General features: G+C 46.1%; 1 protein-coding gene across 1 annotated transcript in view; it reads right to left on the reverse strand.

Annotated features, from left to right (window-relative positions):
* The window catches only part of LOC144825052 (uncharacterized), a 236,253-nt gene that overhangs the window by 132,425 nt on the left and 88,890 nt on the right, over positions 1–14,938 (reverse strand). Inside the window, exon 4 of the mRNA XM_078683962.1 lies at positions 697–783. Coding sequence (XP_078540088.1) covers positions 697–783 — 87 coding nt within the window. The remainder of the gene's footprint in view (positions 1–696; positions 784–14,938) is intronic.

Here is a 14,938-nt window from a genome sequence, read left to right on the forward strand (position 1 = left end):
CCCTAGAGGTTGATAGCACTCAACTCTAGGCTGCTCCAGTATCTGCCATGAAACTATAACTATGGTTTAACAGGATTTGCTCTGTTCACGTTCAAGTTCTAGGCAGATCTCAGAAGCAAACACCTAAGGCGCTTACCTGCCTTTCTAACTCCCACAGACTCATGCACCACATGGACGTCAACTTAACAACATGCCATGGATAGTGGAGGCAACATCACCCAGCACATCATTTGACCTTCACTTTCACTCACACACATACATTCACAAATACACACATACACACACTGTCCCTCACATAAACACACTCTCGCCCACAAGCGTGCACACACTATACATTTTAAAGCAGCCTTTTTACCTACCTCTACTGCCAAGGAGAGTAATATTCCAGCTAGTTGCATCCATTTTTTATTACACTAATAGTAAATAATATAAAATGATTCACTATTTGTGTAATAATAGAAGTTGACAGAAAGCAAGGAAAGTGAAGTCTGAAGTAATGTTCATAAGGTCGAGCTGCCCTGTGTTCCTGACACTGAGTTTGCCACCTCTGAGGACAGGGGTCACAAGGGGAAAGACAGGGGTCGTAATGCAACTCCTGGAGACCTCTAAATGACGTTCATTGTTACATTTTTTTTATTTTGATATCAGTTGTTTTTGGCTCATACTTAAAGAGTTTCACAGCTTGAATTTGCTCACCTACTATTTCCCTCGTCGGGAAGAGGAAAATATGCTTTATTGCCTCTTCTTGGATGAACGGATCGTTTATCGGTGCCATCTGAAAGACTGGATCAGAATACAGGGAGACAGATAGAAGTATAATCATTACTTATTCAGAATTCATATTGTGATATTATGAGACAAATGCACAGTGATGTTTGACAGATCTTTAACGTAAGGTAATGGTGTTGGGTAAATGCTGTAATGCTGGTTGCATGTCAGAATATCGAAGACAAAATTACCGTGGGGGAAATTATCGACGCCTAGATAGAGGAGCAAAATATTTCACAGTTAGTTCCACATCTACCGAAAGGTATGTAAAGGTACAAAGATGTGGAGTTAAGAATAGTAAATCTATGCTTACTAATATGCACTTACCTTGAATGTATTTTAGTAATCTATGTTGAGAGCTTAGAGGCTTATTTACAAGCCCCTTGCGCCGGCGGTGTGTCACTTTTAATATTATGATAGTCTGTAGACGAGGTTCTGGCGGAATACCGCCCAACACAGGTTCAGGATGGAAGGCTGGTGCAGTGGAAACATTTCTTATATCGACACTTGTAATTGATCCACAAATAATTATAATTAATACTGAATTTCCTCTTAGTGTTGTTTTAGATTGCTTTTAAGAATGGTATTCCTAATTTTTATTCTTTTTTAAGTACTGAAATAACTGAAGTGATATATCATGTGTATCCACATAGGCCATGGTAACTACAAAATGTATAGCTGATTTTATGTATTTTTATGTTTTTTTCACTGAAACCGAATAAACTTACTTTGATGATGATGAAATATAATATCTATACGAGATACATTTGCATACAGTTAATTTCAGTGGCACTCATTTATAAATATGTTGGCTATTCTGAAAATCCAGAATGAATATGGGCTCATGGACAAATGTTGGACACCCTGTTATAGTGCATAAGGCACTTTTGTGAATTACATAGATTCACAGCATTTTGCGTGAGATATATCTTCCATATCTTTGAAAGCTGCAATAAGATGTTTTCAGGTTTTGCCTGCAAGTGCGCACGTAGTGCGCATGCGCTAAAAAACCTTATGAGTTCTATGTGGGCTCGATGACCCGCCTCTGTCTCCCATTGACTAGCTCCATAAATGGAGGCTAGCCATGGGGAGACAGAGGCTGTCAATCACGCTTTCTCGTGAAAACGCGATTCGGGGGCGTTTCTCTGGCTTTTTTAAAGTCCCGCCCCTTTGTCCTGGGCCGCGCTGTCATTGGCTGCCGGCCCGGGACACCCCCGTGACGTCATTCCCCGGGCCGCGCTGTGATTGGCTGCCGGCCCGGGACACCCCCCTGACGTCATTCCCGGGCCGCACTGTGATTGGCTGCCGGCCCGGGACCTGACTTGTTTAGGACTTGTTATTATTGCATGCTGGGATGTGCGGTCCTGTTTACCCCATTATAAAGCAAGCATACAAGTACAGAATGTAAAAGAAATTCACAACAGCCCTGGTACACATTGCCTACAACAGAATATATTTGCAGCTGTGAAAGTGAGAAATACATTTCCAGCCCTACTTGGGGCCACAATTACTCTGAGTTGTACACCACGACCCTCTATAAAAAAGAAAAGAAGCTAATGAGAACGTTAAAATAAAAATAACTGTGCCTTCAACAGTAAAGCTTTCCGTTTCGCAGTACTACAACAAAATATATGATTGGATTGCATGTCCCCAACCAATGCCGCGTCTGCCCCTGTTAGTGCCCGGGCCATGCACCGGATATGCTAATCTCAGGATGGGAAACATCCGAAGGACCCTGGGAGCACGAGAGGGCGCGTCCCCCCGGGGGCTCATTAACGCTGGAGGTCTCGGACGACAGGCTGCAGCCGCAGGAGGGGCCAGGGCTTCGGTCTCCGAGGGAGCCCGGCGCGCGCGCAGATGCGCGGCCACTTCCAGTGACTCACGCGCAGCCGCCGCAGGAAACGCCGGACGGATGTCAGATACTTGTGGCTCGTGCCAGCTTTATTTTTTCTCTCCAAAAAATATATACTTTTTATAGCCGCGGGCTAACGGGTTGACTGACGATGGAGCTCGTTTTCCGCGCATTTAATCCCGATGCTCCCGCGCAGTGTCGAGAAAAGGGAGGGCTCCGGCATATAAATAAACTCTTTGGCATCACCCTTCAAAAATAATATTCACATAGAAGGGAAGCGAATGATTCACAACAGGTGATAAACATTAAAAAGTTTAGAATAAAAGTGACAGGAAACAGCACATTCGGGTCAGTGTATCTCACATGTCGGGTCACATTCAAGAAATGGACGTAGGATTTCACTTTTCTTAAAATGTCATTTTCGCCCACTAGAACGTGGATAGGTCTATGAGTGTGTAGAGAGGGTTTCTAGATGAATCCATAACACTATGTATAAAGCGTTTGAGCCCTAAGGCCTGTTTAACAACGTACTGCAGCATGGAAATTCTGCTAGTCCGCTAGTTAGAATTATTAATACATTTACCATCAGTTAGAATTAATACATTTGTCCAAATAGTTTATATATGCGTAATATACTTTATACATATAAAATATGCATATATTTGCATTCAGAGTGAAGTCATAGCCAGCTGTAGTTATAATACCTAAACATAGGTTAAAAAAAATAAAAAAATAAATTAATGGAAAACAAAAACTCCAGTTATTGTTGCAAAACAAAACCTAAAACTACAGAAGTACAGAGTTATCATTAGGTTGAGGTACACACTGCTGAAAGCGATGTATATGACATAACTCATGACATGTTAAAGGATATTCATGAGAACACCAATGACAGCATCCAGAGTTACCAGCGCTGTCTTTTGCCATGCATAGTGTGGATTACACGCAGGACCAGGCCTAGGATCCAACCCACACTGTACATGTCCTTTGGCTGTGCACAGCAGTGGTTGATCGCCGGGCAGTGGCCAATCCCCAATGCTTACCATCCACATTCGCCCAAACACTGCTCTGCAAGACCTTTAGATCTCACTTAAAGCAGAGCCATGAACAAAACCCTCTACAGGTAGCCATCCACAGCAGGGGTTGGGTTCTGTGCATGTCCTAAAGTCAGCCACTGCACCCAGTCTGCAGGCAACCACATCCCACTACACACACATGGCCTTCGGCTGTGCACAGAATAGGTTAGTCGCAGTACCTGACCTATGTGCAGGCCAGCACCCAAGCATTTGCAGGCCGCCAATCTCCAATGTGCATTGGCTTCGGCTATGCATGGCAGGTGCTGGCTGCAAAGCCACGCCAACAACTGGCCTGGTCGGCCGGCTCCCACAAACATGAATGCTTGCAGCATTCATGGCATTACTACTGGCAAAATTCCAGGGCATCATTTCTTGCTGCGCTATCAAGAATTACTGAAGGGAGAACTGCATGTTATTACTGTTGGTACATTCCATGGCATTACTGTTTGGATCAAATCGAGGAATTTCGACAGGCAAAACTCCCAAAAATGTATCTTGCTTCAACTCACAAAGATAGCCAATGCTCCAAAGCCTTATGCTGTCAGCACTCCTGAACATGCATTTTGGTAACACTCCAGTCATGAATTCAGTTAGCACTGAAAGGCATTAGTACTGGCTGCACCACAAATACAACAGCACTTCAGGGCCTACATGTTGACAGCAATCCAAGCTATTACTTCTGGCAGTACTCCCAGGAAGAACTTTTGGCAATACTCCCAGGCATAATTGCTGGCAGAGCTCTGAGGCATTGCTGCTGGGAATACTTGAAGGCGTAAGATGGGCAGCACCCATTGATGCCAATAGAACTCCTGGGTATTTCTGCCGGTTTCATTCCTAGACGGGTAACATTCAGCGGCATGAATGCAGACAGTGATCCGTACCATGGCAGCAGCCAAAGGCATTGTTCCAAGCCACAAAGGCTGGCAACATTCCAAGGCACTACAGCTGGCAAGGCTCCAAGGCGTTTATGCTGGCAGCTCTACTAGGTGTTACTGCTGGCAGCATTCCCATGCATTACTGCTGGCAGCTGTCCAAGGACTTAATCTGGCAGTAGGCAAAATGTTTACCACACTCCCAGGCTGGCTAATGGCGGCACGTGCAGGCATAAATGCTGGAATGACTCCAAGGCATGTCTTCTGATAACCATACCAATTACACGTCAATGAAACACTGCAAGAATAAATAATGGCTGCTAAGAATTAATTATGACATTAATACACGGCATGAATTACATAACCATTTGCAGATACAAAGGTTTGGCGTATCCAAGGTGTATTCTTGACCTAAATAAAACCCTGCTAAATATTTGTGGCACGCATATCTGGTCTCTACGGAAAAATTCAAGGACTACCAAATGTTAATTGATTGTTGAATATTAAAGATGGTTATAATAACATAACATAAGTATTTGTAAAGCTCACGTGCACCCCTGACGCAGCATCTTGGCACTGAATAACAGATGTTTAATGTTACCCAACTCAATAGTACTCATTTTATCTGAGATGGATGAAAGGCTGAGTGGACCCGCCGGGTTTAGTGACCATGAGGTCGAACACAGGCCCCTGCAGTGGATGCATTAGTCCACTGAGCCACCTGACCCGCCCCCTGCGTGTAGTCACTTACCTCTGATATGAAAAAAATGCAACCAGAATACTGAATATAAACAGAGTGTGCTATAGTTATGGGGGTAGTAATAAGGCAGACCCTTCTCCACTAGTCAGACCCTCCAGGATTTCGCGATTTGCAGCGAAATATGCACTTTTGTAAAAATGCTGCGATTTTTACAAAAGTGCCCGCAAAATTGGCACTTTTGTGAAAATGCAGCGATTTTTAGGTTTTGCCTGCAAGTGCGCTAAAAAACCTTATGAGTTCTATGTGGGATCGATGACCCGCCTCTGTCTCCCATTGGCTAGCTCCATAAATGGAGGCTAGCCATTGGGAGACATCAGCGTCAATCACTTTCTCCAGGTCAGAACGCGAATCGTGGAAGTTTCTGACTTTTTTTTTAAGTCCCGCCCCTTGATGCCGTGTGTCCCGGGCCGCGCTGTGATTGGCTGCCGGCCCGGGACACCCCCGTGACGTCATTTCCCGGGCCGCGCTGTGATTGGCTGCCGGCCCGAGACCTGACTTGTTCTGAAATGGACACCGGGCGCTTATAGACCCATTAAAGCAGGAATGTAAATGAAGCCCGCCTCTGAAGGGCGGGTTTTGCCATGATTTTAAACGTCGAGTGGGCGGAACAAAAGAATGTTCTGTGTTAACTAGCCCCCAAGGCTGTTGGAGACCGCTGAAATAAAGCGACCATCTTAAAAGGCCGTGGTTCCTATTTATGTTTTGTATGGGGACCTAGAAAATACCATTAAAAAAATTGAAGACATTTTGATAGTAAAAGTATGTGAATCGTGAAAAAAGTCTTGAGATCATTTTAATTCTGAACGTGATTGAAGCCGTACATTTTGCAGTTTTCAAAATTATGAACGACATGAAATATTGTCAAAAGTGTTTGTTTAATTAACGTTAAATAACAATCAACGTGGGATTATTCATATTTGTATGCGAGAGCACTATGAATTTTGTCACTTCAAGATGGCCGTCTTAGTGAAAGACGCTGGACAGAGCTTTCCCCGCCCAGTCCGCGTATGTCCCTGATGAGAAAATTCTTCATCATTTGGGCGTGCTTCCCTTCCGTCCAGTTTTCCACGGAGATGACATGACCCGTGCGTGGGCGGGGTTTGTGTGTTCAAACAGCCTGCAGGGACCAACCCTCCCACCAGAAGCCGTAAACAAAGGAGACGATTCAGATTGCTGCGGAGACCCCGAAAACGTCCGACTGCCCTTATCTCCGCGCTGACTGATAATATCCCTTGAATATGACCCTGGAGTCAGGGTCCTTGTGAAGTACCGAAAAATATATGATCCCCTCCCAACAATAATCATTACATTACCAAGTCCCTTATCATTACAAATAAGCAGTCGGTCGGCAGTGTAGAAGGTTCAAGCGTTTATTAGACAAACACAAACTCTGCCAGAGGAGCTCCTTGCGACCTGACCCAAAAGGTCCGCCAAGAAGACTGCTGGCACATTGTCAGCACATCACATATATACAATTGCGTTGGCACCGGCATGGCCTAACATGGAAAAATACAAATTGGTACAAGCTAGTACAGTAATAGGAAAGCCCATATAAGGCACACAAAGAGCTCCTGATTTCGCTCAGGCAGCAAGGTCAGACGGGTGACTCCCTTCTGTCTTCTCAGAGACAAACCACCCTGCACCCCTCCCGGAATGTGCTTATCGGCCCTTCCTCAGCTAACTACGACCTTGCCGAGCCTACCGAGCTGAAACAGCAGTTTCTGCAACAGTTGGTTTCTTTCCCAAGAGCAGGGCCTTTAGAGCTAAGGGAGAATAAGGCCTGTGCATGTACGCTATTAAAGAGGGCCATAATATGGTATTCATATAGCGTAACGTGGCATGAAGCTAAGTGAAAGAAAATACCGTAAATACTAATTGTGCATGTCTACAGTGTGAGTTTAGTGACACCATGCTAATCCTAACATATCGATTATCAATACTACGTGATCAGGAATCGATTCTGGTACCTCAAACCCTCCTTTTAGCGTGGTGGCGCTAAATGATAACAGACATCTACTCCTCAAATATTTCTTCATCGATGATCATCATACCATGTACCTCTTTCTGCAGCATTTGGGCTTTAACAGCGATAGGGGATGGAACACACAGAGTGGTGATACGGGAAGCACAGTAAGAACAGCAGGCTGGACCACAGTGCATCAAGACACAGCATGTGAAAATGATGGCAGCAGCTCCCCCTAAAATTAACATTACCTTCCATCCCCATGTGGCCAGAAGTCCCCAAAACCAACCTGACAATGACCAAGACCCATTGTCAACATGCATTTCGGAAGCAATGCGATGCAGTTTCTGGATGGCTAGATGGACGGAGGGGGCGGAGTCAGGAATATATACACAACAAGAACTGCCGATGACGCGGCATGCCCCACCCCGATCAGCTAAGATAACGTCTAGAACCATTCGATTTTGAAGCGCTACAAGGCGAGTAGCCTGAATTTCCACCGTTAGGTTAGTTAAAATATCAGTAGTGATATTAATGACATTCTCCACTATTCTAGACAGTCTCCTAATTTCCCTACTATTGAAAATAGGCCCCCAAAAGGGTACTAGACCCTTGCTGAAATCTGTAAATTGCTGCAATGAAGTATCTGTCTGATCAACTTCAGTCATATCGAGCTGTCTACGTGCTCTGTGTAAGAGTGAACTACGGGAATGGCTCGAGGTCACCTCGGTGAAGCTTGCTATCGGTGTGCTTGTGATTGGAGCGGCTGGGTTCCCATGATACGACCGCATCGGGTATAACTGATGCGTTTTATGATAGTTGGAGGGAGCCACATAAACAGGGGGAAACAGAAAGGACAGATAACAGCGCCCCCCCCAGTTTCGTGGTAGCCAAGTGTATGCATGTTCCCCGCACACGAAGTACACATTGTGGGGAGTAATCAAAGGAGGGCTAATACGTTTTCGCAGTCGATAGGTATAATTGCAGATGCTATTCCCCATTTGTACCTTACCTATCCCTTGCACACAAAATCCTGCAGAAACATTCAAAATAGGAATGGGGACAGTGCGGTCTCTGGTAACATTTCGTTCGATGAAAATCTGAAAGTATTGAGTGGCATTAAAGTCTTTAAAATCATACAGTTCATCTTTTAACCAAGTTTTGTTCATTACCGCTAAATACAGCTGTATACATCCTTGTGGGTCAATTATCACCTTATCCCCATGTCCTGTTCTATTATAAGCATAGTGCGTTCGAACATAATCAAGAATAATATTGTGCTCATTGACATCTAGATCCCTGAAATGCTCACTCCCATGCCGGTATATCGCCAGAAACAGTTTGTACCACGCTTCACAACTACCTAGATAAGACAGAGGGCGGGAGAGGAATAGATCATGATTGCGCACCACAGTAGGCAGGAGTCCACAAACCCAACAATCCGTGGCGTTAGTAACATTGTGCGTCTGATGCAACATTTCTATGAATACATTTTTAGCATATTTTTGGCGATGTCTTTCTTTGTGGGGCGCTAGGGTAAACAGGAAATGCTCGGGAGGTGCGGCAGTTGTGGGCAAAAACTTTTGTAAGGGGTATTTATGTTCTAGGTATACAAACAGACTCATGAACACAGCTACTATAACAGTTATAGTTACAACAAAAGCTATTTTGACCTTCGTGGTCCATGTGGAAAACATTGGCTCATAGAAAGGTATGCGTCTAGGCGCAATAGGAAACTCTTCTTCTAGGATTACACGACCAAAAGGGTACATTGCTAGCTAAAAGTCCAGAGATAGGCCTAGCAGTCCGACCTGCCAGAGGGTTTCTTCGTTCCTGCGTCCGTCAGAGTCTCACAGGCAGACTCGTATCCCTATTCCAAGGTAGGAGCCATATCCATTTGAACAGAATCTTCTTTCTGAACAGAGCACAATGATTGAAAAGTTCCAGCTCTCAACGAGTTCAGTCCAGTGTCTCGCTCAGCGCTCAGACCGGTAGTCTAGCAAACCCTATCTTATGCAATGAAGTCCTTCCCTATCTCCTGACAATGTGGTCTGAGGCGCCGTGTGTCGGCCTTCTGGGCCGGAGATTATATCGCTCACGACCCAACACTTCAGGGTCAGAAAAGAGCACACCCGGGGTTTTCCGTACTGGTGACGTTTGGTCGTCTGGGGTACTTGAAACAGAATTCAACGCTACTGCACGCTCACTTGCAACTTCAGTGGAGACCAAGTCATCTGATCTCGCCGATCCTTCCCGTAGCCTCTGCTCAATCTCGCAGGCGTCAGAAAAGGGCACAAATGCATCAGCTCTTTCAGTTTCCTGTGTTAGAATTTCCCCTAGACGTGACCGCTCACCGGGGAGTGGAAGTGGTAGTCGTTTCAGATGCGAAACATGTATCCAATGTTTCCTGCCATCCACTTTAACCGCCGTCCGGGTGGCCAACAAAATCTGCCGTGGCTCAGACCATCTAGGAGCCAAGCTGGTGTCTCGCTCAAACTTTTTGACCAGGACCCACTGGCCGGGCTGTAAACGATGACCGGGGCCCTCTGGCAGTGGCTGCAGTACAGAAGCTACCTGCTGATGAATAGAACGAAGGTCTTTAGTCAAAGCATACAGGTAATCAATCAACATAGGATATTCAATATCTGCAAAAGAACGAGGTCGAGGTACCCCCCACACGTTAGCAGGTCTCCCAAACAGTATCTCATATGGAGAGAGACCCGAACGTGAGTGCGGGGTGACACGTAAAGACATAAGGGCTAGAGGTAAAGTGTCAGGCCAGTTCAACCCCGTGCTTTCCTTTATTTTTGCCATTTTCAACTTTAGAATGCCATTGTATTTTTCCACGAGCCCTGCTGATTGGGGGTGTCGGGCAGCATGGAACTTTTGTTGTATGTGTAAGCCCTCGCAGATATGCCGCACAAGGGCCCCATGGAAATGTTGCCCGTTGTCCGACCAGATCAAGCGAGGCAATCCGAAGCGAGGCACAAACTCTTTCAGGAGAGCTTTTGCAGTTGCCAATGCTGTGTTCTCCTTAGTAGGGTATGCCTCAACCCATTTGCTAAATGCACAAACTACAACCAGTACATATTTGAGATTATTGACGCGGTCCATATGAATATAATCCATTTGGAGCACTTCAAAAGGCAATGCAGGTGGTGCGAAATTCCCGGCTAAAACAGTTTCTCCTTTTCCTGGATTATGCTGCAAGCAGACCATACAATATTGGACCAAACGGACAGCCGTCCGTTGGATATTCGGATTATTCCAAACTGGATCTAAGATCCCACAGATACCTTTTGCTCCTATGTGTGCTGGTCCGTGCGCCATTGTTACCACAGCCTGTACTAATGCATTGGGCAGCAGCCATCTTTGTTTTTCAGTCAAATCGATCCAACAATTATTTTCATCCAATCTCCCTATCTCTTGTTCCCATTTCTCTAGTTCCGCTGAGGTGGCTTCCTTCTGTAGTATTCTGACACTTTCCATAGTATTATCAAATAATTCACAGTCTCCCCCCACCCATCTAGTAGAGGAATGAACGTACATGGGTGACATCAGCGACTGTGCTGTCTGCTTGGCCACCTGGTCTGCAAAAGCATTGCCTTCTCCTACCTTATCCACAATTACTTTGTGAGCACTGCATTTGATAATAGCCACTTTCTTGGGGAGAGTGAGAGCATCCAACAACCTCAAAACCAGCTGCCCATTCTGTATTCTCTGACCGTGTGAAGTAAGGAAACCCCTTTCTTTCCACAGCCGCCCAAAACTATGGGCTACGCCAAAGGCGTATTGGCTGTCCGTGTAAATGTTGACCTCTAGTCCCTCACTCAGCTCACAGGCTCGTAACAAGGCCATAAGTTCAGCAGCTTGGGCTGATCGGTGGGGTAGTCTGAGTGTTTCAACAACTGTTTTCAGAGTCGTGATGGCATATGCAGCTGTCGTTGTGCCATCTGTTAGTTTGAAACAGGAACCATCCACATATAGCTCTCCCTGGGGCTGATCTAAGGGTGTGTCTGTGAGGTCAATTCTACCCTTGGTCTCTTCCTCTGTGCGATATATGCAATCATGTAAATTAGTGTCCTGTTCACTCGTATGGAGTGGTAACAATGTGGCTGGGTTCAATGTTGCGCATCGAGTAATCGTAATATGTGGTGCAAATAAGGTCAGCTCATACCCAGTAAGGCGTGCACTCGTAAGATGCTGCGTTTTTGTTTTATTTAGCAAGGTGTCTACTGCATGCGGCACCATTACAGTCAAATTGGAATTTAAAACGAGTCCTTCTGACTGCCGGATGGCCACCGCTACTGCAGCCGTAGCCCTCAGACAGCTAGGAAGTGCTCTTGCAACATTATCCAATGTTGCTGACAAATAGGCGCACGGTCTTTGCTTACCTCCAAAGGCCTGCGTTAAAACAGATAATGAACAACCGTCGACCTCGTGTACATATAGTACAAAAGGTTTACGATAATCTGGAGTACCCAGAACAGGGGCAGAGCATAAAGCAGTTTTTAGAGAGTCAAAAGAGAGCTGACATTCATCCGTCCAGGGTAGGGGTTCATGCACATCTTTGGTAGTCAAATGCAACAAAGGTTTAGCCAGAAGTGAAAAATTAGGTATCCATTGGCGACAGTAAGATGTGATGCCAAGAAAAGCGCGGACTTCACGCTGCGTGCAAGGTACAGACATGTTAGAAATGGTAGCAATACGTTCAGGTGTTAGTCGTCTACCCTCCTTCGATAAGAGATGACCTAAGTAGGTCACCTCCTTTCGACAATACTGAAATTTAGATAAGGATACCTTGTTCCCCTTGACAGCCAAATGGTGCAACAATTTAACCGTAGCTTTCTTACATCCATCCTCTGTGTCAGATGCAATGAGTAAGTCATCTACATATTGCAAGAGGACATTGCCATCCGGCAATTCTAAGTCATCCAACAGAGCCTTCAGAGCCTGGCTGTATATGCTCGGACTTTCAGTGTAGCCTTGAGGAGCGCGACAGAAGCGGAAGCTGCGTCCAGATATTGAAAATCCGAAGATCTGTCTGCTATCAGGGTGGATAGGAATGCTGAAGAAAGCATTTTTCAGGTCAATGACCGAAAAGTACTGTGCAGTCGGAGGGATCATGGTGAGAATGGTAGTGATATCGGTCACCACAGGATACTGTGGTACCACAATTTTGTTAACGGCTCGCAAATCAATCACAAAACGATAGGCAGCCCCCATCTCCCCTTGGTCATGGTTCCTCTTCAAAATCGGGAGGATCGGGCTATTGCAAATATTGGCGTTTGTTTCCTCTACAACCCCTTTGTCAATCAGTTCCTGGATGATGTGCAATAAAGCCCGTTCCCCCGCCGGTGCTATTTTGTACTGTGGGATGCGTGGTAGTTTAGCGCCTTGCTTCAACGTGATGTGAACTGGGGGTATGTCCAGTTCACCCACATCTGCGTCCCCTGTCGCCCAAAGGGAGGTTGGGACGCCATCGAACTCCGGTGGGAGTCGTTCATTTTTCGTAAAACATTGTTTAACAGGTGTTACAGAGGGACGTATAGTTAAATAGACCCCATCCGCAGAACAATGTATAGTAGCATTCAATCTTTTCAGCATATCCAATCCCAACAGGTTCTCCCCACAATTCGATGTCAATAAGAAAGGAGTATCCATAGTGGCTGGACCAATCGTAAAGGGGATAGGTTTAGAGATGGGGCTTACAACGGGGACTCCGGAAAAACCCACCGAAACATTGTTTTGCCCGGACAGAGCTGCCCCTGGAACCAATGATCGAGCAACGGAACTGTTCATTGCTCCTGTGTCAATTAGAAAATTTTCAGATGTCCCCAACACTTCCCCTCTGATGTAGGGTCCCCTCTGATTGACCGGAATTGACACATGGCCCCCCCTCTGTCCCTGGCTATCCTATGCTGGGGCATATTCATCATCATTCCCTTCGGCATAGTCACCATGATAGTATTGTCTGCGTTGGGTGTTATCGAAGTGGTTCCTTTCTGACCTGTCTGGTTGAACGTCTCTGTACTCGTCTCTATGCATATCACCTCGGTCGGGGCCCCCTCGTCCTCTACCTCGTCCGCGATTTGCTGCGTTCTGGGCGGCCAAGTATGGACACTGAGCCTTCCAGTGTCCCTCCTCTTTACAATAGGAACATTGGTTGATGCCTATTGACGGGGCTCCTCCTGAACCCCTTCCTGTCCCCGCCCCTCTCGTCATTGGGCCCCGACCACCTCTACCTCCTCCTTGCCCTCGAACCACTTGCTGTAACAGTACTCGGGTCTTCAGATCCTTAACCTTTTTATCCACCTTATCCTTATTTTCATTTTCTCTATGCTCGTAGTACTGGGCCATGCTGAGTATTACAGACGGGGAAGAGGTAGTCCAGGTACTCTCTGCCGCCTCCAGTCGTGCTGAAATTTCCGGAGCCAGGTTCGTAACGAACCTGTTAACGAACAACCTTGTGCCCCCTTCTGTGGCCAAATCTTGTCCACTAAAATCAATAAAAACCTCTTCGAACCTGGTAAAGAAGTCGGACACACTTTCGTCCTTCTTTTGTCTACAGGCGGACAGTTTATCCCAATCGACTTTTCGGGGCGGGATCAGAGTATGCATGAAAGTTATTATTTTCGCTGGAAGAGAAGTTATTTCCACTCTGGGTTTGTCCCCTGGTTTGCGATCCTGGTCCCAGCCCCTTAACTCTTCCCACGTGCCACCAAATTCAGCATGATTAGAATCGTGCACCTGTCGCCATATATCAACCGGTACTAGCAGTCCGAAGAACAATTCAACATCGGCTAAAGTCATTACAGCGGATGCAGCTGCTTCGGTCAATTCTTTGTAGTACGCAGTAGGATTCTTTCGGGGATCTGGCAGCTGAGATTTCAACGCCAGTACTTCACTTCTTTTCCATGGGGTATAAACCCACTGTTCCTGGAACCGAGCCGCCACCCCTTGTCGTATGATCGCCTGGTTACCATCTCGTTGTTCGGGGATTTCGGGATGATAGATTGGGTGTACTTCTCGCATAGGGTATTGCGTAGTCCACTGTGGACTTTTCAAGAATAATCTGTCGCGATATTGTACCAAAGTGTCTACATTCTTAAATACTTCTTCCGGTGTTAGGCTAAATTTATGGGCCCAATCTCTGATAGTATACAGGATCTGGGGGGCTGTCCCGTCCCTAAAGCTTATTTCCCAATACCCAATGAGCGAATTGGACATTTCGTATAGCACATGTTGTTGCATGACTGGCTCTAAATCCTTCACAGTACTCCATATGTCAATCAGGGTATATACTTCATTCCGCACCCACTTGACAGCCTGGTCTCCTAATGCTTCTTTTTCGCCATATTCTACGGATGCTCTAGTGAACAAACGCTTGCCATCTAGGCCCCCTACAGCTCCCCTCGGGGTCGGGTCAAACCCTCTGGGTGTAATACAAGCTCGGGGGGAGGATATCTCCGGCATAGGGAGACTCAAGTGCGTCTGAGGGGAAGTGATCAGTTGTGTAGACTCGGGGACAAGCGTAGCCAAGGCCCCACCTTGAGGTGAGGAAACATCGTTATTTTGTTCATTGATAACGGAGCCCCGTTCCTCGGGCGCAGATGCCCGTGGTCTAACTTCTGGCTGGACAGGTAT

This window comes from Lissotriton helveticus, chromosome 3_1, assembly GCF_964261635.1.
Source record: "Lissotriton helveticus chromosome 3_1, aLisHel1.1, whole genome shotgun sequence".
Classification (NCBI taxonomy): Eukaryota; Metazoa; Chordata; class Amphibia; order Caudata; family Salamandridae; genus Lissotriton; species Lissotriton helveticus.